A 25,299-nucleotide genomic window follows, 5' to 3' on the forward strand; every position below is an offset into this window, starting at 1 on the left:
AGACGTCATCTTCAAACACAGCTGGCAGTCAGTTGGCATTAAAGTAACTCTTTGATAATCAATTCTTAAATTATTGCCTCAATTTGTTTATTATTCATCTTTTTAAAAAAATTAATTAATTTATTTATTTTTGGCTGTGTTGGGTCTTTGTTGCTGCGCGTGGGCTTTCTCTAGTTGCGGTGAGCGGGGGCTACTCTTTGTTGTGGTGCGCGGGCTTCTCTTTGTGGTGGCTTCTCTTGTTGCGGAGCACAGGCTCTAGGCGTGCGGGCTTTGGTAGTTGTGGCGCGCGGGCTCAGTAGTTTGGCTCACAGGCTCTAGAGCGCAGGCTCAATAGTTGTGGCGCTCGGGCTTAGTTGCTCCGCGGCATGTGGGATCTTCCTGGACCGCGGCTCGAACCCGTGTCCCCTGCGTTGGCAGGTGGATTCTTAACCACTGTGGCACCAGGGAAGTCCCTCATCATCTTTTTAAAGAAAATCTTTGCTACCGATCCAGCCCAAGAGTGGTGGCTTTGACATTGGTAAACCATGAACATATTGGCACATGTGACCATATCAAGACCTTCTTTTTCAGTATAGTTGAAATCTGTTTTATTGTCAGATCTATTTTCATGGAAATTTTGTCTAATTAAAGATCAAATTCTAACCCCTTTCATCTCCTTTAATTAACAGAGAAGTGCAGCAGTTCCATCCTGCCGTTAGAAACTCCTCTGAAGTGAAATTTGCTGTTCAGGCTTTTGCTGCGTTGAACAGTAATAATTTTGTGCGATTTTTCAAACTGGTCCAATCAGCTTCTTATCTGAATGCTTGTCTTCTGCACTGTTACTTTAATCAGGTGAGTACTGACACTGTACTTGCAGAATGGATGAAAGCTGGTTGCTACTTGTGACATTTAAGAGCTTCTTTATGACAGGAGCATCTCAGCGGGTCCTGGGCTAAGTCTTGTGCAGCAGCCCCTGAGGGGATACTGCTGTTACCTGTTTATGGGGTTGGCACAGTTGATGACCGATGGAAAGGCTGTGCAGTGGGCAATACTGTTCTTCTGGTTCAGATGAGAGAGATCTCTTCAGAATGATAACTTGCGTTCAGAAGTATCATCTTCCATGGAAACAAAGAAGCCAAAAAGCAAACTGCATGCACATTCCCCTAACCTAGAACTTATTAGTGTTATCAGTCTTCATTTTTGGAGTGAGCTTGATGTTGCTAAATTCATTTCGGTAAATATCTAAAGTGCCTGCTCTTTGTTGCACTGGGATTACAAAGATGGGGCAAGAGCAGTCTCTTACCTCAGGATTAGCATAGAGTGTGAACTCCTGGTCTCAGATTTCCAGAGTCAGGTCTTCCCCTTCTGAAGCACTTGGGGACGATAACAGAGCAGCCTGCACGCCCACCTCACAGAGCACGCCCCTGTGCTGTCCCGCAGCTGCTGGCGGGCGGGGTGGTGGTGGGGGAACGCCGCCGGGAGAATGCCGCCTGGAGTCCTTGCTGGGAGCCCCTGGCGTCTGCTGGGTTGGGAGGAGCTTGCCTGGGAGATCTCAGGAACCTGCCTGGCTGGTTTTGTGACTCCAGGTCATTTTTCTTTTTTGGTCACAAGTCCTCCTGTAAACAGCAACTAAACCCACCATCATCCCAGGCAAAGTCTTCTGCAAGTTTGCTCATTGTTAGATCTGACAGTTTCCAAGAGAACTGAAATTCTGGAACAAATGAAAAGATTTCTAACAACGTGCAGCTTGGGGAACTTTGTGCGGTTGATAAATACCAGTGATAGTCGACCATTTGTACCCATTTTAATAATTTTAAACTCAAAAGAAATCTAAGTGTTTTTCTTTAGAAAGACAAAGTGTTTCACTAACAGTGGCCCACAGTGGCCCATTGTCTCCTGGACCTCATCTCCTCTCCTGCCTTCCCTGGCTCCACCCCAGCCCCCCCCAGCCCCCAGCAGGCGCCTGCCTCAGGGCCTTTGCGCTTGCTGTTCTCCCGGCTCTTCCTTCTGCTCACAGAGTGTACAGAGCTCCCCTCCTCCAGGGCCTGGCTGGGCTGCCCTTCTCGGCAGAGTGCTCCCTGTCCTCCTCCTCAGCTGTTCTTTCTGTCACACCATCACCGTGAAACGCACTGTGCGTTTTGTACGTTCCTTCTGTTCAGTGTTGGTGTCTCCTGCCACGTCTGCTACATGAGGACAGGGGTCTTGTCTGTTCACTGTTGGACACTCAGCATGGACGTGCATGCCAGCCTTGAAGTAACACTAGATCCAGGTTGAAGTGCTTAAAGCCCACTGAAGAGGAGGAGCAGGGCCACCGGGGTCCTGGGATCAAACTAACCTGCCAGTGCCTTCATGGTTCCCTCTGTCCACGTGTTTAAAATGCTCAGTGTGATGCTGTGAAGCAACGTTCTCTCTGACTTTTACTCAGTTTCATGTCACACACTTTCCGTGGCATTCCATCATCTCTGCAGTAATCTTTAGCAGCTGTACAGCTTTCTGTTGAGTGGAGGATGCACAGTGTACTCTCCCTGCCCTGCTGGTGGGTGGCTGGTTTTCTAGTTTTTTTTATAAATAAAGCCTCCATGGCCCAGCCTTTTCCGTATATGAAACCGTTTGCTTTGCATCATTTCTGGGCATTCTGCTGAGCAGACGGCCCGATGAGCGCTAAGCTTGGGAACCGGGGTGCTTTCCAGAGGGACTGAGCCGTCTGCGGTCATGGAGTGCCTGACCCTCTGCGACTCAGTGACTCGGCTTCTCTCAGATCCGCAAGGACGCGCTCCGAGCGCTCAACGTGGCATACACGGCGAGCACTCAGCGCTCCACCACCTTTCCCCTGGATGGCGTGGTGCGCATGCTGCTCTTCAGAGACGGAGAGGAGGCCACAGACTTTCTCAGCTGCCACGGCCTCGCTGTCTCCGACGGGTAAGCACCGAGGCCCGAACCGCCGGGCCTCTCTCCTTTTCTCCCTTTTGACTCTGGGAAGGCTGGGAAGTGCCAGGAGAAGGCATGTTCCACGGCCTGGGGTGCAGGGGAGCAGGCGAGGCTCAGAACCGCGGGGATGTCCCCAGGTCACTCGCTGTTCGCCAGCAGGTTAGGGTTCAGACTCTTCCTGACTTTTCCCAAGTTACTCAGGAAGCTGATGGTCGAGCTTGGGGCCTTCCTTGTTCTGTCCCTGAAGATGGGCTCTCTGGCCAGGCCAGGGCGTCTCCTCTGCTGCAGTCAGAGTTTTGAGAACGTGGTGGGACTTGTGGACCCTCTCCCAGAAAATGGCTCCATAACCTGTAGCCTGTCGTGTCCGGATCCGGGGTTTCCCTGAACCCATCCTCCTCTGGCTCCTCAGCCCCGGCCCCGTCTGCTGCCTGCAGACCTGCCCTCACGGGATGAGCTGGGAGCATGTAGGGGAGCGTTGCTGCACCTGGGGCTGCTAACAGTGAGGCCAGGCGGCTCCCGTGTCAGAAGGACACACTGGCAGTGGGGGATGCCATGGGCTGGGCCTTGGGCTGGGCCTTTGCTGCCTCCCCTCATTTCCACGTGGCCTTCTGGCGACACAGTGACTGCAGGGCACTGAGGAGGTGAAGGGTGGCCTCTCGCCTGTGTAACGCCTCTCCGTGGGTTCTCTGTGGTCTGGGTAGCTGTGTCGAGCTGAACCGGTCCTCGTTCCTGGAACCAGAGGGTTTATCCAAGGCCAGGAAGTCGGTGTTTATTACCAGGAAGCTGACGGTGTCCGTTGGGGAGATCGTGAATGGAGGGCCATTACCCCCTGTCCTCCGTCACGCCCCCGTGTGCAGCTTCAACTCCCAGAACAAGTACGTCGGGGACAGCCTTGCTGCGGAGCTGCCCGCGGGCGCCCAGAGACCCGGCTTGGACGTGGCAGGTGGGTGAGGCTGTGGCCTCGGGGGCGCCAGCTCTGCTCCCCTCTAGGAGGCCTCATCCTGGGGCCCGGCGACACCAGCTCGGTGCTGCCTGAACGGCCCCCTGGCGCCACAGTGCTTTGTTCCCACGGGTGAAGCGCACACGGTCCCCCGGCTCGTGGCTCAGGAGGCGCCCTGTGGTGGTCTGCCTGGGGAGGGTGGCCAGGGCTTGTCCTCGGTGCCCACGTTTGCCTGTTCCTTCCAGGTGTAGGGAGAGGAGAGGAGTGCAGTACGGAGGGGGAGGAAGCCCCCCCGGCTCTCCTCCTGCAGCCCCTGCCCACCCCTGTGCCAGCTTCTCCTCCACACCTCCCGGCACTGCCCTTGAGCATGGCACCCAGCCTCTTCCAGCCCCCCGTGCAGCCCCCCGTGCAGCTGGAGCTCCTTCCCCCAAAGTCTGCGCCTGTGTACTCGGACGAGGTAAGGAACCTTCCTGTCAGGGCTCTGAGGGCCCGTCGTGGGCAACATCCAGCTGCCTCTGATGTCCAGTCTGACCACTGTCTGTGTCCCTGGGGTGTCCCTGGGGTCAGCATGCCTCTGACAGGTGGCCCCGGGGCCGAGCAGGGCCTACCCGCCACACAGGCCGTGTGACTTGATCTCGCCACCCTGTTGCTTGGGCAGGCACTGGGCACCACCCCACTGGGGGATCAAGGAGGCCTGAGGTGGGGAGTGAGGAAGGACCACAGAAGCTGGGGCCGTGTGACGTTGGGGTGCGGCACTGTGGCCGTCTGAATGGCCGTCGTTGAGCAGACAGCAGGCTTGTCCTGGCATGTCCTGAAGGCTCCTCTCTGGTTATTAGCAGGAACCCTTTCCAGGAGCGCACAGCCGACCCCCGTGTAAGGTCATTAGATGCCTTCAAACAGCTTCCAGTGATGAGGTTTTGGAGGGATTTCTGAGCTGGGCGGACGGTCCATGATGTCTCTGTGGTTCCGTGAAGACCTTCAGTACCTTAGGCCATGAAGGCAGATTGCTTGGTGATAAGCTGGGTCTGGATCTAGGCGGCGTTTCCCCAGCCAGTGCTCCTGACCCCCGTCTGCCCTCTGCTTAGGACCTGGCGCAGGTGGTGGATGAGCTCATCCAGGAGGTTCTTCAGAGGGACTGCGAGGAAGTTGGCGCCGCTGGGGCGGCCTTCGCAGCCACAGCCCTGGGGTAAGTGCGGTGCCTCTCCTGCTCTGAGGCTGTCTGCACTCCCTCCAGACGCTTCCTTTCATAAAGCTGCTCTCAGTCTTCAACAAGAGATCACAGCTACCCCTTTGTACAGGCTTCAGTGTCGGTCCTGCTCGCTGGTGGGTATAGTCTCTCACGTTCCTGACCTGTGTTTGTCGTTTGCAGGTAGTTTCTATGTGTGTATGATTTTTGAGTAGCATTAGGTTTATTAAAGTTGTAAATTAGAAACCTGTTTTTCTTTCAACTTTCAATGTGATCAAAAATCTAGTAATAAAAAAAATCTAGTAATAATTAGTTCATTCTCTGTTAAAAAATAAAAACACTCACTTTACTTGATCTTGGATTAAGTCACAGTTTATAAATTTGACAGATTAAATTCCCTTAAACATTTTATACCCTTTACATTTAACACCATGATGAAATTTCCTTAGACATTTCAAACTACACTTTTTAATTTTATAAAGCTGATTTTGTGGAACACTTTAAGCATCTAGTCTTTTTTTTTTTTTTTTTGGCGGTACGCGGGCCTCTCACTGTTGTGGCCTCTCCCGTTGCGGAGCACAGGCTCCGGACGCGCAGGCTCAGCGGCCATGGCTCACGGGCCCAGCCGCTCCGCGGCATGTGGGATCTTCCCGGTCTGGGGCATGAACCCGTGTCCCCTGCATCGGCAGGTGGACTCTCAACCACTGCGCCACCAGGGAAGCCCTATATGTCTGTTTTTATGGTAGTACCATATTGTTTTGATTTTATTACTATAACTTCGTAGTAAGTTGTAAGTTTTGAAATCACAAAGTGCGAGTCCTTCAGCTTTGTTTCAGCTTTGTTTCTCTTTGAAGGCTGTTTCCCTATTTGGAGACCCTTTAAATTTCATAAGAATTTTAGGATGGGTTTTTCTACTTCTGCAAAAAGTTATGTTGGGATTTTGATGGTGGTTCCAATGAATCTGTAGATTACTTTGGGTAGTACTGGCATCTTAACACTATGAAGTCTTCCAGTCCATGAACATGGGTGTCTTTCCTTTTGTTTATGTCTTCCTTAATTTTTTTCAGCAACGTTTTATAATTTTTATTGTACAAGTCTTTTGTTTCTTTGGTTAAATTTGTTCCTAATTATATTATTCTTTTTGTCGCTATTGTAGACGGAATTGTTTCCTCAATTCCACTTTCAGAATGTTCATTGCTCGTGAATAGAAATGCCGTTGAGTTTTGAGTGTTGATCCTTATATTCCAATCTTGTTGAACTTTTTTTTATTGTAATAGCTTTTGAGTGGATCTCTTAAGATTTTCTACATACAAGATCCTGTCATCTGTGAATACACATAGTTTTCTTCTTCCTTTCCAGTTTGGATGTTTTTATTTTTCTTGTCTAATTGCTCTGGCTATAACTTTCAATACAGTGTTGAATAGAAATGGCAGATAGGGCACTCTTGTCTTGTTACTGTCTTAGAGGGAAAGCTTTCTATCTTTCACGACTGAATATGATGTTAGCTGTGGGTGTTTCATATGCGGTCTTTATCATTTTGAGAAAGTTCCCTTCTCTTCCTAATTTATTGAGTGTTTTTATCATGAAATGGTATTGAATTTGTCATATGCTGTCTCTGCATTAATTGAGATGATATTGTGGGTTTTCTCCCCTTCAGTTTATTAATGTGGTTGTATTACATTGATTTTCATTTGTTGCATTCCAGGAATAAATCTCTCTTGGTAGTGTGAGATTATACACTTGGTAGTGTATAATCCTTTCAGTATATTGCTTAATTTTGGCTTGCTAGTATTTTGTTATGGATTTTTACTTCACCGTCCACAAGGGATATTGGTCACTAGTTTTCTTGTGTTTTTGTCTGGCTTTGGTATCAGATCGGGGGAGTGCTGGCCTCCTAGAGGTGTTAGGAAGTGTTCCTTGTGCCTCGGTTTTTTCGAAGAGTTTGAGATGGGTTGGTGTTAGTTCTTCTCTAAGTGTTTGGTAGAATTTGCCAGTGAAGCCCTCTCATCCTGGATTTTTCTTTGCTGGAAGATGTTTTAAAATACTGAGTCAATCTCTTAACTAGTTATAGGTTTATTCAGATTTTCTTTTTTTCCTGAGTCAGTTTTGACAGGGTGTGTGTTCCTAACCATGGGCTTGATTTTTATGCTGGAAGGCAAATAGGTATTTTTTCCCTTGCTAGTATTAGAAGTCTAGTAATACGGTTTGTGTGGCTTTTATTATTTATTTAGAGCAATGTCCACTTTGCTCTGTCTAGTGTTTCCAATGCTGCTATGGAGGAGCTGTTAACAGCTGCAACCATGGGCATTCTGAGGCACATTGCAACTGAAGAAGTGACTAAGGAAAGGGAGCGAAAAGAGGAAGAGAGGCGGCGGGCTGAAGAAGAGAGGTGAGGGTGTCTCATCCCTGCAGTGCACGTGGGGGGTGGGGGGTGTGGACAAGGGGAGAGCCTGCCCTGGCCTAGGATGCTCTCGCTTTTGCCCACGGCACTCGTACCAGACCCACGGCTCGCCCTGCGCCTTCATACACTGTGGCCCAGGGAGCCGGCAGGTCCCACCTTGTAAGCAGCAGCCCCTCCGCAGCCAGAGGGGGTGGGGGTGGTGGTCAGGGAACTGGAGTGGGCCTGGCTGTGTGGCCTGTCTGGTGGAACCAGAGGTGTCAGGCAGCACAACTCAAATCCCCACTCGCAAGGTCACAGAGTGAGACGACTGTTATTTCTTGTGCTCTTTTTCCTTTTCCCTTAGGTTGAAACAAGAGAGAGAACTGGTGTTAACTCAGCTGAGCCAGGACCTAGCTGCAGAGCTGACAGAGCTCGTGGTGACAGAACGTGTGAGGGAAACCTGCTCCCAGGAGTTGAAGTAAGTGAAGCGCTGGTGCCTGCAATGTGAGGCGGCTGGGCAGGTGGGAGGAGGGTTAGAGGCACCGTGGCCAGGCTGGTCCAGTTCACGCTAGCCGGCTTTCATTTTGACAAGGAGCATATCTTCTGGTTAGCCAAACACTAACAGGCTGTCCCTGTTCTTGTGTGCGTTGCTTCCAAGGAGGCCCTCGCTTTCACTCTCATCCTCCTTGTTGACCCTGCCCTGGGCGTGGGGATGTGTCTGTTAGCAAAAGAATTCGCTGGTGGTCTTCCCCACACCAGGTTACTCACCGTTAGCTTTTCTCCAGTAGAAGATCCTTTCCTTTGTTTCGTATGTTAAAAGATTCCTTTGAGCTATTTCACTTAAGAACTTTATAAATTTCAGTGCCAAGCTTCAGGGAAGAAAGAGGTTCAGTTGTGCTGGGAAATCTGTCCTTGCGTTTAAGTTCCCCCGAGATAGGCCTGCAGCCCCTGGTGCAGATGGGGAATATAGCCAGGAGGCAGAGTATGTTGTTTAATTAATATTTCTTTCCATTTCTATTAATTGGGAGTTTATTTCACTGTTTACTATAAGCAAGAGACCTCACAAGTGATGGGTGTTTGTCTGTTCTTAATCCCAGGAAGGGGTATTAAGAGATAAGTAAAACCTAGGACTCACTGACGTGCAGGGAAACTGCTGTTCTCTGCAGTTCCAGAAGACTTGGACTACAGCTCGGCCCAGGGCTGTCTCCATCGCCACAGAGGACAGCTATCGGAAATGGGTCTTGCCTGTCTGGGCTTCTTTGACTTAATGGCTAAATGTATTTGATAAAGGCCTCTGTGATCCCTTGGTTGACAGGATTTTATTGTAAAAAGTCTCTTTCAGATTCTGGTTTATCTGAGGGCCACTGTCACATGACCTTAGGCTGTCAGCCCCTGTAGCCAGCTGTCATATACTTGAGACATTTCTAATTGCAAACATCAGATGTTGTTGATGAGAAGATATTTCAGTTGTCTCAATGGTCATTTAAAAATTAAATTTCTAACTATAAGATACAGAGTTATCTCTTGACTATTTATAGGGGCCCTGTTGGATCTATCATCTTGTACCCTGTACGACTTCAGTTCTTTTTTCTCTACATTTCCAGATGTCTGTGCATTATATAAAATAAAATCTTCAAGCTTTTCTTGCAGCAAAGATATCATTACATTTCAGTATTAAGGACGTGGCCTCGTGCTTTTAAGGCAGGCCCTCCGGGTGGGGCCTTGGGTGCAGTGTCTCCCTTGCTGATTGCCCTTTTCCCTAGGAGTGCAGTGGAGACACAGCAGAGGCTCCGCGTGGCCCGCTGCTGTGAGGACGTCTGTGCCCACCTGGTGGACTTGTTTCTTGGGGAGGAAATTTTCCAGACTGCAAAAGAGACCCTCCAGGAAGTTCAGTGCTTCTGCAAGTATCTCCAGCGGTGAGTCCCATGTCCTTACAGATAAAATCAATGCATACAGGGAGAGTCTTTTACAAAGATTATACTTTCAGAAACAGCTGATAATACGCACATGTAACATGTTCCTTCCTAAAGGGTATAAACTAAGTAAAGAATTAGATTGGGGTGGGGGGACCGCTCTATATTTCGACAGATATTTATAGGTAGCCTTCTGCTGTTTACCCAGTGTGCTAGACACAGGGAGAGGGCCACGAACAAGCCAAATGATAGCTGTATGCACCCACATGGATGAATTTCTGAAACATAATTTATAGTGAAAAAAGCAATTCTTAGGGAAATGTGTGCAACATACAAACTGTATATTCAAACTAAATGGATTGTTTTGGATTTGTATATAGTAGTACAACCCTAAAGAAGGAAAATAACAAACATAAACCCGGCATAGTGGTTACCTTTGGGAATGAGAGGGTGTGTGACTGAGCAGGGCCCGTGGGCATCAGGTGCTGGTCTTGGCCACCCATTCTCAACTGCATGGAAAGATGTGGGTGTTTGATTTATCATTAATCTTTAAAATGGGTGTACATGTGTTACGTATGTTATATGATGATTCATTTCATAATAACATTAAAAGAAAGTAATAGTGTACTTGACAGTTGCAGCCGTGTAAAAGGGGATTCAGTGAGAAATGAGTCTCCATCCCACGAGAACCTCTGACCTTTGTATGGTGGTCGGCACAGGGGGGAGCACATTCCCTACTCTGTGCCAGACTTCTCTCGACTCTCGGTGACACAGGAGACCTGACTGCAGCAGCACGGTGGCCTCTCCCCAGTGCCGTCAGTGCACTGAGGTGGCGTTGCCAGAGCACATGGTAGATGACCTGCCTCGTCCCACTGGTAGACTTTCACACGGCTTTCTCTCTCTGGCTGTGACAAAGAGTGCTGCAGTGGCATCCTTGTACAGACATTTCACACAGGTGCACACACGTCTGGAGAGAGAATCCTGTCGGTGGTGTCTGCTGGGTCAAAGGGTATATGGATCTGTGTCTGTATCCAGATTGGCAAGTTGGCCTCCAGAGATTGTTCACTCTTTATTTTTAATTAATTAATTTATTTGGTTGCACCAGGTCTTAGTTGTGGCATGCGGGCTCCTTAGTTGCGGCTCGCAGGCTCCTTATTTGCGGCTCACTGGCTCCTTAGTTGCGGCATGGGCAAACTCTTAGTCGTGGCATGCATGTGGAATCTAGTTCCCAGACCAGGGATCGAACCTAGCCCCCTGCATTGGGAGTGCAGAGTCTTACCCACTGCGCCACCAAGGAAGCCCAGCATTCACTCTAAAGTTCAGTAGGTCCGTTGCCCACCACTCATTCGTTATCATGCATCCCCCATACCTTGAGTTTCAGTTCTGATCCATTTCTCAGTCTAAGATCTGTTGCTGAAAAAGACCTAAACATACTGGCAGAAAATGTTTCCCGTGTTAATGCTGGAGATGTTTTTGCCTTGTCCCCATGGCAAAAACATCCAGTGATGATACTTTGGTCTCTCCTCTAGGTGGAGGGAAGGTGTCGCAGCCCGGAAGAAACTGAGGCGCCAGATGCGGGCCTTCCCTGCGGCACCCTGCTGTATGGACATGAACGACCGGCTGAGGGCACTGGCGCCCAGCGCAGAGTGCCCCATTGCAGAGGAGAACCTGGCCAAGGGCCTCTTGGATCTGGGCCACGCGGGGAGAGTGGGCATCTCCTGCACCAGGTCAGCAGCCCGGGGCCTCCTAAGCGCCTCCTGCCCCAACTGGCTTTATCGAGAGTGTGGATTAACACGTCCGTTTGCAGGGAAGATGGGTGGAGTCAGAGGAGGTGAAGACAGACGCAGGATTGCATTTTTGGAGTGAGAGTTGCTCTACCTGCTGTGATTTCACTTGCCTTTTCCCCTTAAAACACTCCTGGTCCTGCCAATCGAATTTTCCCTGGAATTACCTGTTTTCTCCTTGCCTTCCTAGCTTAAGGACACATCATGTCCATTCTCAGTGCTGGAGCCAGAGGTCCGTGTTGGCCTCACCCCCACCCCCACCCCGACCCCTCTGCTACCCTGGGTCTGCGGTGGCAGCATTTTAGCGACTCCCCCCCCTGCCGTCAGGTCTCTTACGGGCTCCCTCCCCGTGTCCCCTCGCATGGCTCTCCCTGCCACTCCTCCTGGCCACCCCGCATGTGCCCGGCTCCCTGCCCAGGTCCTGGCTTCAGCTGCCCAATCCTGGCCATGCAGGGCTCAGCCTCTCTCTTCAGAGCAGGCCGCTGTGGCCTCTGGAAAGGAGCCTCCCAGTGGGGGCCTAGGAAGACGCCACAGAGGCGCCGTGGCAGCCCACCCTGCTGGGGTCTCGAGGCACGTCTTGTCCTCGCCTGGGCTGTCGCCAGCTCTATGCCTCTAACGAACTCGGTGTAGCGGCCCGCGTCTTGGGTCCTGTGCCTGTGTCTGCAGGCAGGGCGGGGACGGTGCTGGCCTGTCTCTGATGTGCTGTGTGTGTCGGCCTTCGGCCTCGGCCCGGCTGCCTCCGGGAGTCCTGGCTGACACCTGTGTCAGGGCGGCCCTCTCTGTCCCCTCCCCCGCCCTCCAGCACAACCCCCGTCCCCTCTTCTTCCCCTCTGCTTCCTCCCCGGTAACCTTTTCCATCCTGCACGCTGACAGCATGCTTCGTGCATCTCCAGCCTGGGCCTCTTCCCCGTGTCCCCAGTTCAACATCGGAACCTAGTCTTCACCTGGCCTGCTGCACTCGGTGCCTCCTCTGGCTCACAGGATGCCAGCCTGTCCTCCCTGGGCTGGGTCACACCTGGACTCAGACCCACCGTCCTGCGGCTCTACCCTCACCACCTCCACTGCCAACCCCTCTCACGTAGCCACCTGTCCGTCTGCTGGCTTCCGCCCTTGACCCCTGCACACTGGTGTCCTCATCACCACATCAGAGTCAGGTCGCCTCACATCCCTGTCGACGTCCCTGGGCTGCGCTCTGAGTCCCTTCATAGTGGCCCCCCCGCCCCGCCGCTCTCCCTGTGCTCGTCCTGTGCACGTGCCAGGCCCACTCCTGACTGGGTCTGGCCTGTCCCCCAGAACTCACGTGCTGGCGCCCCTGTTCCCTTCAGTCTTTGCTCCCACATCACCTCTGACCACCCTGTGTAAGTCCACAGCACGCCCACCGCGCCTGTCGCGCCACCCACTAACAGAGGCCTTTCTCTCCCTACAAGAGCGTGTGTTCTAGCGGGGCAGGAGTTTTGTCTGTTGACTGCTGATCTGCCACGACTGGCACACAGTAGATAATTGTTTGATATTTATGGAACGAACAAGTCCTCTGACTAAACTGTGTCTCTATCGGAAAAGGTTTCTTGGTCTCCTAAGTATTCCCCACTGGGAGACACTCACTCCCCAATTGCTTTGCACTCCGAACATCACTAAGCGCTTATCAGGTTCCTCCGTGGGTGCGGAATGGGCCTCACGTAGGCTCCGTGTGGTTCTCCCTTCGCAGGTTAAGGTGGCTCAGAAGCAAGGTGGCGCACCAGATGAAAGTTCAGCACTTCTACCAGCAGCTGCTGAGGTTGGTCCGCGCCCGCCCGCCGCGTACGCTGCTCCTGCCGGGGGCTCGCGTGGTGGCTCACCTGTGGTGCTTTGTCCCTTCCAGTGACGCGGCATGGGCACCCCTGGACCTGCCAGCCCTCGTGGCTGAGCACCTCCCGGGGCGGCAGGAGCGCGTGTTTTGGAAGCTGGTGCTGGTGTTGCCTGATGGAGAAGAGCAGTCCCCAGGGAGTCCTGGCAGGTCAGAGAGGTTTCCCCCTGGGGGGCCGGATGCCGAGCAGGCGGCCGGGAGGCGGAGTGGCTTCTCCAGAGCGTCTGGCAGCTGAGTGTTGCGCCCGGGGCTGGCCAGGCGGCAGCCCAGTGTGCCCCTCTCCTCCTGGGGGCCCTGACGCCTGCTTTCATTTTGATGCTTAGCTTTGCAGGCTGTTTTGTTTGTTATTTGAAGTTGACGCTTTAGATTATTCACATTTTTATTTTGTATCGTTGGCAACGGTCTTTGTCCAAAAACATTTCAGACTTGATTGTGACTTAAAGCTATGCTGAGGTATACTGATTAGAGCCTGCTTCATTTTAGACTCTTGGGGAGGACAGTTTACTTTGTTTGCTATAGTTCCATTTTTTCCTTAGGTAAAAAATTTCTGGCATTTTTAAAAAGAAATCGAAAAAGTTGACATGGCATTGTTTCTTGTAAACAAGTTGCTTCCAGAAACTATACTTTTTTTTTTTGCGGTACGTGGGCCTCTCACTGTCGTGGCCTCTCCCGTCGCGGAGCACAGGCTCTGGACGCGCAGGCTCAGCGGCCATGGCTCACGGGCCCAGCCGCTCCACGGCACGTGGGATCCTCCTGGACCGGGACACGAACCCGTGTCCCCTGCATCGGCAGGCGGACTCTCAACCACTGCGCCACCAGGGAAGCCCTACTTTTCTTTTTTAGATGTAATTCACGTATCATGAATTTCTCCCATTTAAAGTGTACGTTTCACTGGTTTCAGTATATTCATTCACAGAGTTGTATAACCATCACAACTATCTAATTGCAGAACATTTTTTCACCTAAAAAGAAATCCATGCCCATTAGCAGTCCATCCTTCCTTACCTGCAGCCCCTGGCAACTACTAATCTGTTTTCTGTCTCTATTCATTTGCCTATTCTGGACATCTCATACAAATAGAACCCGAAAACACGTAGTCTTCTATATGACTGGCATCTTTCACTTAGCATAATGTTTTCTAGGTTCATTCATGTTGTAGCATATATTAGTCCTTCATTTGTTGGCCAAATGATATCTGATTTCATGAATATATCACACTTTATTTCTCTGTTCATCAGTTGATGGGCATTTGTGGTGTTTCCACATTTTGATTATTATGATAACCCTTCTGTGAACATTGACATGTAAGTGTTTGTGTGGACATATGTCTGCAGTTCTTTTGGTTATATACCTAGGAGTGGAATTGCTGGGTTGTATGGTAAACTCTAAGGACCTTTTCTGTTGCTCAAAATCTTTTCTTTGTGCTTCAAAATCATAAATCACATTAGAATGAGTGTCCTCTCAAATATATAACCCCGTAGAGTTCCTAAATCCATTTAAAAAATCACAGCCTGTTTATTAGTCCAGATCAACTTTATAGTAAGATTTGGTGTTTGTGGATTTACATCTGTGTAACATTTCTCTTTGTAGTTCAAATTTAGGATTAGACTCTCCTTCAAGTGTTATTTTCTTTTATTCACAGAATTCTGGCAAATTGGTTAAAAGTCAAGTTCACAGGAGATGATGGCTCAGTGGATGACACATGCCGTGATGTTGGTGGGATTCAGACACTCACTCTCTTTAACACTTTCAGCAGTAAAGGGAATCAGACAGTTTCTGTCAGTGTGTGCATCAAGGTGAGTGACCATCACTTAGTGTATTTACATCTGAGATTTTCTCATTTGCACTCACTCCCAGACATGATTGGAGTCATATAACTTCCCTGAAGTGGCCCTGAAACAATGTGGGAGGCTCAGAAGCAAGTGTCGTATCTGTTCCTCCTTGCGTCTTGACGACATCCCATGCACACCCCCTTGGTGTGAGAGACCAGGCTAGATTCTCAGGAGTGCAGTGAGTCTTAACTGTCTTGGGTCACAGACCTCTCTTTGAGAACTTGGTGAAAACCCAGAACAATCCTGAAAAGTACATATGTTCACCTATAATTCAGAAGCCCTGAGTTCCACGGACCTCTGGTAACTAACCCAAGAGGGATGAGACAGAGCATTACAAACAAATGCAGTGGTTGTTGCATCTTATATGGTCTGTCAGCCGCTGAAATCTTTGTTAAATAGCTTCCTGATACATCAGGTCTTACCAAAAGACGAATGGTTTTTAATCCTATGGGGTTTTCACATAGGTTCAGTAGTGGGCATTTCAGGTTACTTGTTTTTGTTTCACATTAAAGTTGTCCTCAGTTTTTGATTATAAGTTCTAATTTTCTTTCCTTTCGTTTCCTTTCCCTTCCTGCCTTCCTTCCTCTCCCTCTCTCGGCTGCGTTGGGTCTTCATTGCTGCATGTGGGCTTTTCTCTGGTTGCGGCGAGCGGGGTCTACTCTTCGTTGCAGTGCACGGGCTTCTCATTGGCAGTGGCTTCTCTTGTTACGGAGCATGGGCTCGAGGTGTGCGGACTTCAGTAGTTGTGGCACGCGGGCTCAGTAGTTGTGGCTCACAGGCTTAGTTGCTCCACAGCATGTGGGATCTTCCCAGACCAGGGATCGAACCCATGTCCCATGCGTTGGCAGGCAGATTCTTAACCACTGCGCCACCAGGGAAGCCCCTAACTTTTGTTCTTTACAGGTGTTTGTGCAACACTGAGCTTAATTGGTTCCCTGAGAGATTCTTGTTTAATGAGAACCTGTTTCCTCATTAGATTCAGACCTGCATAAATGAACTTCAAGTTTTATTGTGTGTGTTCAGAAGTAAAACCAGATGTATATTTTATTTACTTAGAAAATAGCAGTACATGGCAGGAAGTGTGGGCTTCAGTGCTGAGCAGACCTGGTGTTGGTAGCTGCTGCTGCGGCCAGCTGCCCAACCTGGGCCTGGTGCCTTCCATAGTGTGGCGATCAGGACCAGCGGCACGCTCAGGGCAGGACCCAGTGAAAGCGGCCCTCCCCACCGTGTCCTGACCCGAAGGCTCCACGCCTGACCTCTCCTCTTCCTGACAGTCACCTTCATGGCACACCCGGACATCTGCATGTGGCACTCCAGTGCATGTTCCTCCTGTCCTTGGAACGGCTTCAAACTGTAGTTTGATTATAGGATTTTTGTTTGTTCCTTCCCATTATAATACTATTTATTGTATTTCTTAAAACGTGAAAGTAATACATATATAAAACTTTAAAAACATAAGGAAATACAGAGGAAGTATAAAGATTATAAGAGCCATCTAAGCTCTCACCATTCAGAGGTAACAGAAACATCTTGGGGCATGTTCTTCCCTTTTTCGTATGATGACAAAGTCAGACTTCACCTACTGGACAATTAGTTTGTTCTTGCCTTTATTCTTAAAATTGTAAGTCAAAATAACACTTGCATGTAGTTAAAAACTCAGAGAGCACCACGACTTACGAGGAGAAGTCACAGCCCCTGCCCCTTCTTCTGGCTCCTTTCCCCAAGGCTTGACTTCTGTCCTGTTGCCGTATCATGTCCTTACACTGCCATTTCTCTGATTTATCCACTTTAGATGTTCTCTGCCGACTTTGCATTAAAATATGTGTATTAGTTATCTATTTCTACATAGCAGGTTACCTCCAAATGTGGCAGCTTTGGGAATTTCCTGGCGGTCCAGTGGTTAGGATTCTGTGTTTCCACTGCAGGGTGCCTGGGTTTGATCCCTGGTTCGGGAACTAAGACCCCGCGTGTTGTGCAGCACGGCCAAAAAACCAAAAACCAAAAAACATCCAAATGTGGCATCTTTAAATAACAAACGTTCGTTACTCACAGTTTCTGTGGGGCAGAAGTCCAGGTGTGGCTTAGATGGGCCCTCTGGCTCAGGATTCCTCACCAGGTGTAAGTCAAGATGTGGGCCAGGATTCTGGTCTCCTCGGAAAGCTCACGCTCGTGGTTGTTGGCAGGGTTCACTTCCCTGCAGGCCACGCCACGCCACGTGGGCTTCTATGAGGCAGCTCACAGCAGGGAATCAGCTGGCTCCCATCAGCTGAGCAAGCTGGCATAATCTCTCTGTAGCCTAGTCTTAGAGGTGGCATCCCATTACGTTTGTCTGATACTGTTAGAAGTGTGTCACTGAGCCCAGCTCAAACTCAGGGCAGGTGACGGTGCACGGACATCAGCACGAGGAGGTGGCATCGTGGGGGCCATCCTGGGGCTGCACACCCCACTATGGGAGGCGTCAACTCTTAATACCACAGTTCCTCTCAGCCTCCCCATCTTCCAGGTGGCTACATCATTACTTTACATTATCTCAGCAAGTGGGGTCATGTGGGTACGTGTGTTGTGTGTGTGCGCGTGTGCTGTGTGATGGCTATTTGCCCCAGAACCGGCAAGTGTTTTGTGACGACATTTGTTTATTTTTTTGCAAGTAGTAGTTGTCTCATTATCTTACTTAAGTAGTTTTATCTTCATCTTTCATTAATATTACCCAAATGTGCCGGCACATGGGCTGTACATGTCTTAGTAGAGTTTTCTAAGTGTTCGATCACTTCACCTTATCCCTCCCTCTGAGAAGGGGTCATCCTCCTGCTCCCCTTGAGGCGGATAACGTGCTCCAGGGTGTGGCTTCCGCTGGGCCCTCCAGACCAAGAGCTCAGTCCTGCTCTTCCACCCCTAACCCTGACCCTCGTGTCAGGGTCCTCGTGGCCGGGCGCCGCCTGCGGGTCAGTGCTCTTACTCATGATGGGGTTTTGCCAGGGAGGGAGGAGCTAAAACAAATAGCCTGGGGCCACACAGCTGCTCCGTGGTGCCCCTGTGCACAGGAACCCTTGAGGGCGAACTGAGTTATACATACAGAGCGCACAGTCTGACACGTCGAGCGCTTACTCGGTGCTGCCGTTGGCAGCAGCAGCAGCAGCAAGATGTTTTCTTGGTTTATTCTCTTGTTTGATGGAGCACGTTTTCCACTTTCTTCCAAAGGAAGAATGCGTGGGAGGAGAATTTGGGGCATTCTTGCCTGTCTGAAAATGTATTTGCTCTCACATTTGCTTCATAGTTTAGCTAGGTTTGTAGAATTATGGGCTGAAAGTTATTTTCCTTCTAGTTTGCTCCACTGTCACCTGCCGTCCAGCATTGCTGTTGAGATGTCTGAAACTGTTCTGTTCCTTTCTCTGTGGCCCACTTTGTTTCTCTTTGGAAGCCTGCACTCTGTCCCTGGGGCTCTGGTGCTGACTTCCTTCCCTCATCATTTGGGCTTGGTGGGTCCTTGTGGGCTGGAGACTGACGTTTTTGCATCTTGATGACATCTGCTTTCCTTCTCCTTTATTCTCTTCTCTCTTGAACTCTGTGTTAGACTGTTTGACCTCATCAGTTGAGCCTCTGAGCCTCTTCATCCTTTCTATCCCATTTTCTCTCTTGTTTTTTAATACTGTTTTCTGGGAGATTTCCTTGACTGTATTCCAAATGTTCTATTGAGTTTTTAATAATATATATATATATTATTGCTTTTTTCTTGTCCTTATTTGACTTTTTCATATCATCTTATGACTGTTTCCAGAGGCATCCTCAGAGGAAATTAGGATTTTTGCATAAGTTTTCTTATGTGCCATGCAGTATCTGTTTCCTTTGGGTTTCTTTCTTTCTTTTTTTTTTTTAATTTTTAAAAATTTTTGGCTGCGTTGGGTCTTTTATGCTGCACACAGGCTTTCTCTGTTTGCAGCGAGCGGGGGCTACTCTTCATTGCAGTGTGCAGGCTTCTCATTGCGGTGGCTTCTCTTGTTGCGGAGCACAGGCTCTAGGTGCGTGGGCTTCAGTAGTTATGGCACGTGGGCTCAGTAGTTGTGGCTCACAGGCTCTAGAGCACAGGCTCAGTAGTTGTGGTGCATGGGCTTCGTTGCTCCACGGCATGTGGGATCTTCCTGGACCGGCGATCCGACCCGTGTCCACTGCATTGGCAGGCGGATTCTTAACCACCAGGGAAGTCCCGGCTTACTCGTTTTTTACAAGCCTGTTTGAGGTAACTGTTGAGATTAAATTGCTCCAACCCAAGTCTAACCAGAGGCTGAATGACCTGTGACTGATTTTCACACGAATCCTCGGCCTCACGGAGGGAGGCTGACCTGGCGTGAGGCGAGCATTTGGCTCGGCTCACTCTGCAGCTCACTGTTGATTTGTCCCCTGGTGCGTCCATCCATCTTGATGGTCTCGGTGCTGTTCCAGGTGGCCCACGGTGCACTCAGCGACTGTGCCCTCGATGCTGTGGAGACACAGAAGGAGCTCCTGGGAGCCAGTGGGGTCATGCTGCTGCTTCCCCCCAAAGTGAAGAGCGAGGACGTGGCGGAGGAGGACGTGTACTGGCTGTCGGCGTTGCTGCAGATCAAGCAGCTCCTGCAGGCCAAGCCCTTCCAGCCAGCGCTTCCGCTGGTGGTTCTTGTGTCCAGCCCGGGAGGGGACGCCGTGGAGAAGGAAGTGGAAGCTGGTGTGTGAAGGCAGTTCCATTTATGAGCTGGAATGTTTAATAAGTGGGTAGAGCCGGGGGTATGAGAAAGTGCTGGCAGTGTGGTGTCCGGGGTCCTGTGACAGCAGCTGCTGCAGTGACTGGGGGCAGGGTTGGGCGGGGTCAGAGCAGTGAGATGCCTTTGCTCGCCTGCACACCTCTACCAGGAGACAGGTGACCTACGTCTGTTTGTCTTAAAGGTCTGATGCTACAGGATTTGGTTTCAGCTAAGCTGATTTCAGATTATACCGTCATTGAGATCCCTGATTCCATTAGTGATTTACAAGGCACGACTAAGGTAAGGTTTCATCATTTTTAAAGGTCCAACAAGATATTTCAGTTTTTTCCCTTTCACTCTATGTTGAATTTAGTGTATTTTACTGCATGCATCTTTAATTTTACGTTTTGACAGGAAACTTTCTAAAAATATAAGCAGAAATCAAAATAAAAGATAAAATTTGCCCACAGTCCTGCTATCAGCAATAAATTAAATTGTTCGTGTAAATTTTCTTAGAGGTTTTGTTGTTATGGATTTAAAACATGACAGTTCATGTCTTGTCTCTGAGGGTCAGATGTATAATTATTTTTGTAAGTGGTTGTCCTTGGAATATGAAGAAATAATGTTATCAGAAGTTTCCTTAAAAAAAGGAAGTGTGTGCTGACAATTACATTTAGGGAAAGAAGTGCCAGGAATTAAAATAAAAGTAATAAATACAGGAAGAAAGATAACTACAGGATGTGAAAGCATCCAGGCATGTAGTGAAGCTGTTAGTCCTTCTAAGAACGGGAAGACGTGGCTTCCTTTTCTGTGTGAGGTGAAGAGGATGTGCAGGGCTGGTTTCCCTTGGGCCTCCAGCCCTTCCGGGGCGATCCTTCAGGCCACGCTCCTCGGGGGCGAGGGGCACGGGAGCCCTTCTCGGGGTCCCTGTTGTGTGGGTCTCCAGGGCCCTGGGAGACCGAACTCAACTGCCGTGAGAGCTTCTGCTCCCCTTCCTGGTGTGGTTGAGAGGCTGCTGCTCCGGTGGCACCTGCTGTGGCAGCTCGGGGCGGGGGGGCGCCTTCAGGAATCTCTTCCTGAAAAACAGCGGAATTGTTGAACCAGATCTCTCCCCACTGTCTTTGCTTCTCAGGTTACGCAGGCTGTGCAGTGGCTGGTCTCCCACTGCCCCTGTGCCCTTGACCTTTGTTGCCAGACCCTCATTCAGTACGTGGAAGACGGGGTTAGCCGGGAGTTTAGCAGCCGGTTTTTCCACGACAGAAGAGAGCGGAGGCTGGGCGGCCTGGCCCCACAGGAGCCAGGTGCCGTCATCGAACTGTTCAACAGCGTGCTGAGCTTCCTGGCCTCCGTGGTGTCCTCCGAGCAGCTCTGCAACCTGTCCTGGCCTGTCCCGGAGTTTGCCGAGGCAGGGGGCAGCCGGCTGCTTCCTCACCTTCACTGGAACACCCCGGAGCACCTGGCCTGGCTGAGGCAGGCTGTCCTTGGCTTCCAGCTCCCACAGATGGACCTTCCGCCCCCGGGAGGTGCGTGCTCGTGCCGAGGGGTACTGGCTGGGAAGCATGTGGTGCGGCCGAGTTCCCCGTCTCCTTCTTGCTGTAGAGACACCCTGGCAGGTGTTGGGCGCCGGCGTGAGGTGGTCCTCCTCCACTGGGCACCCCGGCCCCACGCCGCACCCGTCCGCACTCGCCTTTGGATTCAGGAGTCAGGACGAGCTGGGGTTCTGTGGAGTGAGCCCTGTTGGCCCTTCCCCACCATCTGAGTGGTCTGTGGCCGGCTGTTCGGTCCCGGGAGGAAGGTGTCAGGAAGAGTGCTGCACCCAAGGCCTGGGATTCCTCAGTTAACAGCAGGTCCCATCCTGCCTGTGCCATGGCATTTGGGAGCAAAAGGCGTGGGGACTGTGCAGTCCTGTCCCCACGCTGCTGGCTCTGCTGGGGCCACGGCACTCAGTGCCGCTTTAACACCAGTGTTGCTTCTTTGTCAAAGAAGCGCCTGTGGCTCCGGCTGTGCCCGAGTGAGGCTTTCGGGCTGTTCTCACGCAGACTTTGTGGGTCCCTGTGCTGTGAGGAGGCTGCCCCTTCCCTTGCTGATGATGTCAGGAGGGAACAAGGCTGCTTGTGCTCACGTGGCGCAGCACGTGGCCTTAGCAGGGCCGTTCTTTTGTAGACCATGTGGAACAGAGGCCTCAGGCATCATTCTGAATTTTGAGGTGCAGTCTCCAGTACGTCTAACAGACATTTGCTACTGAAGGAACCCAATGGGAAACAAACTGCACTGTGCAAATCCTCTGCCGTGAGCTAGGTCGGGGCTCCCCAAGAGAAGCCCGTGCCTCTGGGACCAGACCTCCCTGAGTGCTTGGTCAAATACGGATTCCTGCATGCATCTGCAGGCCTGTGCAGTCAAAGCCTCTAGGATGGACCCTTTGTTGTGAATTCTGACCTGGGTGGCTGCATCCCTTACCTGGACATGGGGAGGGAGATGTTCTTTCTTTAACAGCTGTGGTTCTGTTGTATTCAGAGTTGAAGGCAGACTTCTCAGCTATAGAGTTGCCTTTTCCTAGGAAACTACAGAGTGAAGAACATGGCATGTCGATTTGCACCAAGCCCTGTGACTCATGCGGTGCTTTCTCTCCAGCTCCCTGGCTCCCTGTGTGCTCCATGGTTATCCAGTACGCCTCCCAGATCCCCAGCTCTCTCCAGACGCAGCCTGTCCTGCGGTCCCAGGTGGAGAGCCTGCTCCGCAGCACGCACCGCAGGTGGAAGAGTGGGAGCCCCTCCCCAGGCCGGGGGTCGCAGCCCTCAGTTGCCGAGATCCCGTGGGATGACATCATCGCCTTGTGCATCAACCACAGGCTGAGGGACTGGACACCCCCCAGGCTTCCCGTCACACCAGGTAGTTAGTGCTTGGTGCCGTGGGCCGGCTCCTCAGGAGACTTTCCTGGTCCAGTTTCAGCAAAGGAAGATGTTTACTTGACGGTTGTTCCCTTCCTGCGGGTCCCCACCCTTCCTCTCCTTAGGGTTACCTCTCCAAGCCAGTGACCTCCAGGTGACTTACAAACATTGGGAAGAGCTGAGAAGGTTCCAGGAGAGCCTGCACTCATCTCCCTGAAATGGGCCCCCAAGGCTGGCTTTAGAGAGACTTCTCTGAGTAGTCACACTGGCCATGCAGGTCTGGACGTGAGCCTCTCTGGACCTTGAGTGACCCATGGACACTTGGAGCATATTTAGCTCAAGCATGGGAGTCACATAATTGTGCACCTTTAATCGGAAGGGCTAGTCCTTAAGTCAGTGAATTTAAGCAGACATCAAGTGGTCACCTGTTGCTCTTTTGATGTTCTTTTCTCTTCTTATTTTTGTATCGTTTTCTCAGAGGCACTGACTAAAGATGGTCAGATATGTGTGTATTTTTTAAAAAACCATTTGAAAAACTACGACGTTCCTTTGTCGTGGGAACAAGCCAGAATGCAGACGCAGAAGGAGCTACAGTTGAGTCAGAGCCGGTGAGATCTGTGTTCAGTGTGCGTTTCTGTCATCCCTCAAGCAAGAGAGTGAACTGTATTCTCTAACAGAGTATACAGCAGCAATTCACATCCTGTACATGAAATCCAGCCCATTGTGGGGAGATTCCGACAGATACTGGAGGAACAGATCATTCCCATGTAGTAGAAACTGTTATAGAGCAGAGGGAAACAAGCATCTCATTTCATTTATTGGACAAACCTGACCCTGAAGTCGTAACATAACCAGGAGAGTGCAGACAAAAGAAAGCTGTTGTCTGATCTCACTTACAAACCTGGTTCAAAAATACTAAGTAGAATGTTAGCACATGCAGTTTTGCAGTACATAAAAAACTCACAAGCTCGCTTTATACTGTGCTATACAATATCAACGGTAGAAATCTATTTGTGTAATTAGCTGCCATAACAGAAAAATAAGCGACCATTTCACTAGGTGTTGAAAAGTTTTCCTTAAAATTTATACCCATTCCTTCTCCCTCTCTCCAAGAAAAAAATTTATACCCATTCCTGATAAAATTTCTTATGAAACTTGGGTAAAAAAGTTATTTAGCTTGATAGGGCTATCTACCATAAAACTACTAAAAAACCCCCCATGCTTCTTGGTAAAACATCAGAAACACTGAAGTTAGAACCAGCCTTGAGCTGCCCTGACATCACTGCTGTTCACTGTTGTCCCGGAGACCCTGCCCAGTTTAGGGCATAAATATCAAGAGAGGAGGACCAATTATTTCCAGACAGTAAAATTGTCAGTTCAGGATCATCGACAGTCACACCCTTAGAACTGTTCAGCATTCAGCAAGGTGACCAGACAGATCAACCTACAACGTACAGAAATTCTCATTCACAGCAGCAACAAATCTAGAACATATGGACACAAACTGACCAGGAGAGGTGCTAAACCCCTGTGAAGGGGATTCTCAGAGCCCTGAAGGTGCAAAGAAAACCTTGAATAAATGAGGGGCAGGCTAGGCTTTGCTGACTGGAGGACGCAATGCTGTAAAGATGTCAGTTCTCAAACTATAAAGTCAGGGCATTTCTAATCAAAAGCCCAAAAGGATGTTTCCGCCTGGTCTTGACAAGACCGCCTGGTTAATTAACCGCCTGGTTAACTCTAGAATTCATCAGGATGAGGAAATGTGTAGCAATTGCTGAGAAAATTTTGAATAAGAATAACAAGGAAGGTCTGCTCAGCCTGATCTCAAAACATATAATAAAGTTACAGTAGACAAATGGATCAGAATAGAAAGTGCAAGAACAGAAACATGTGATAAAAGTACCACGCCAGATGAGGGAAGTCAGTGCAGAGAGGACAGACTTTGGCCTCTATTTAGAAAAAGCATTAGACCCTTGTCTCCCGCTGCTGTAAACACTACTTCCGGGGGAATTTCCTGGCGGGCCAGTGGTTAGGACTTGGCGCTTTCACTGCCCAGGGCCCGGGTTCAATCCCTGGTCGGAAAACTAGGATCCCGCAGGCCTCGCATCACAACAACAACAACAACAACAAAAATCCAGATGGATTTAGGAGCTACATGAAAAATAAGAACCTTGCCAGTATTAGGGAAAAACAGAGACTGCTGATGACCCTGGAAGGGGAAGCAGAACTCAGAGTAGAGAAGCTTTGGGAGCCCTGCTGTCCAGGAGAGGGGAAGCTGCTGCAAGGCAGAGGCTGCCCTTCCTCTGCGCCTGAGCCTGACCCCAGAGCACCCCACTCTGCCTGATGCCAGAGGAACCCTTTCTCCCTCTCTTTCCTGACCGTAAGCATTTCAAAACGTGTACTTACAGTTTGGGGATAAGGTCTTTTCACCCTTCTGCAAAGAAGCTTCCCACTCCGTTACTTCACGGGTGCCGCAAAAGGAAGAGAGGTGTGGAGCGCGGCCGAGAGGGGCAGATTCCCGGCACCGAGGACCTGATGCACAGAGCCTCTCCCCAGGAGCTCCTGGCCCAGTGTCTGTCCAGCAGCCTGCTGCTGGAGAAAGAGGAGAGCAAGAGGTGAAGCCCATTTCCGGGGTTCGTTTTGTCCTTTAGGCCGCTTCAGCCGGGTTAGCAAGGACCCCAGGGACAAGGCTGTTGAAAAAAGAAGGCAGGTCAGCTCTTAGAGGACAGAGTCGGTGCCCTCGATGGGGTGCCTTCGACTGTTTTATTATTTGAAATGAGTTTCGTTGATTATCACTGAAAGTCCCGAGTCTCCTAGTGGGGAGTGAGTGTAGCTGGCTAACTAAGCCTCTGTGGCACGTGGCTGGCATGCGCTCTGCCCGTCTGGCCAGCCTGGGCATTGGGGCATTCCCACG

At 50.3% G+C, this 25,299-nt stretch overlaps 1 protein-coding gene across 2 annotated transcripts in view; it reads left to right on the forward strand.

Annotated features, from left to right (window-relative positions):
• LOC132491422 (germinal-center associated nuclear protein-like) overlaps positions 1 to 25,299 on the forward strand; it is a 44,004-nt gene that overhangs the window by 15,028 nt on the left and 3,677 nt on the right. For both annotated transcript variants that reach the window (XM_060100307.1, XM_060100306.1), the window contains exons 10-27: positions 669 to 831; positions 2,738 to 2,898; positions 3,609 to 3,850; positions 4,093 to 4,304; positions 4,933 to 5,033; positions 7,291 to 7,422; positions 7,778 to 7,891; positions 9,177 to 9,329; positions 10,856 to 11,053; positions 12,816 to 12,884; positions 12,969 to 13,103; positions 14,596 to 14,749; positions 19,223 to 19,481; positions 19,700 to 19,797; positions 20,630 to 21,020; positions 22,129 to 22,386; positions 22,864 to 22,993; positions 24,794 to 25,000. In XM_060100307.1, coding sequence (XP_059956290.1) covers positions 669 to 831; positions 2,738 to 2,898; positions 3,609 to 3,850; positions 4,093 to 4,304; positions 4,933 to 5,033; positions 7,291 to 7,422; positions 7,778 to 7,891; positions 9,177 to 9,329; positions 10,856 to 11,053; positions 12,816 to 12,884; positions 12,969 to 13,103; positions 14,596 to 14,749; positions 19,223 to 19,481; positions 19,700 to 19,797; positions 20,630 to 21,020; positions 22,129 to 22,386; positions 22,864 to 22,993; positions 24,794 to 25,000 — 3,177 coding nt within the window. The remainder of the gene's footprint in view (positions 1 to 668; positions 832 to 2,737; positions 2,899 to 3,608; positions 3,851 to 4,092; positions 4,305 to 4,932; positions 5,034 to 7,290; positions 7,423 to 7,777; positions 7,892 to 9,176; positions 9,330 to 10,855; positions 11,054 to 12,815; positions 12,885 to 12,968; positions 13,104 to 14,595; positions 14,750 to 19,222; positions 19,482 to 19,699; positions 19,798 to 20,629; positions 21,021 to 22,128; positions 22,387 to 22,863; positions 22,994 to 24,793; positions 25,001 to 25,299) is intronic.

Source organism: Mesoplodon densirostris, chromosome 5 (genome assembly GCF_025265405.1).
Source record: "Mesoplodon densirostris isolate mMesDen1 chromosome 5, mMesDen1 primary haplotype, whole genome shotgun sequence".
Classification (NCBI taxonomy): Eukaryota; Metazoa; Chordata; class Mammalia; order Artiodactyla; family Ziphiidae; genus Mesoplodon; species Mesoplodon densirostris.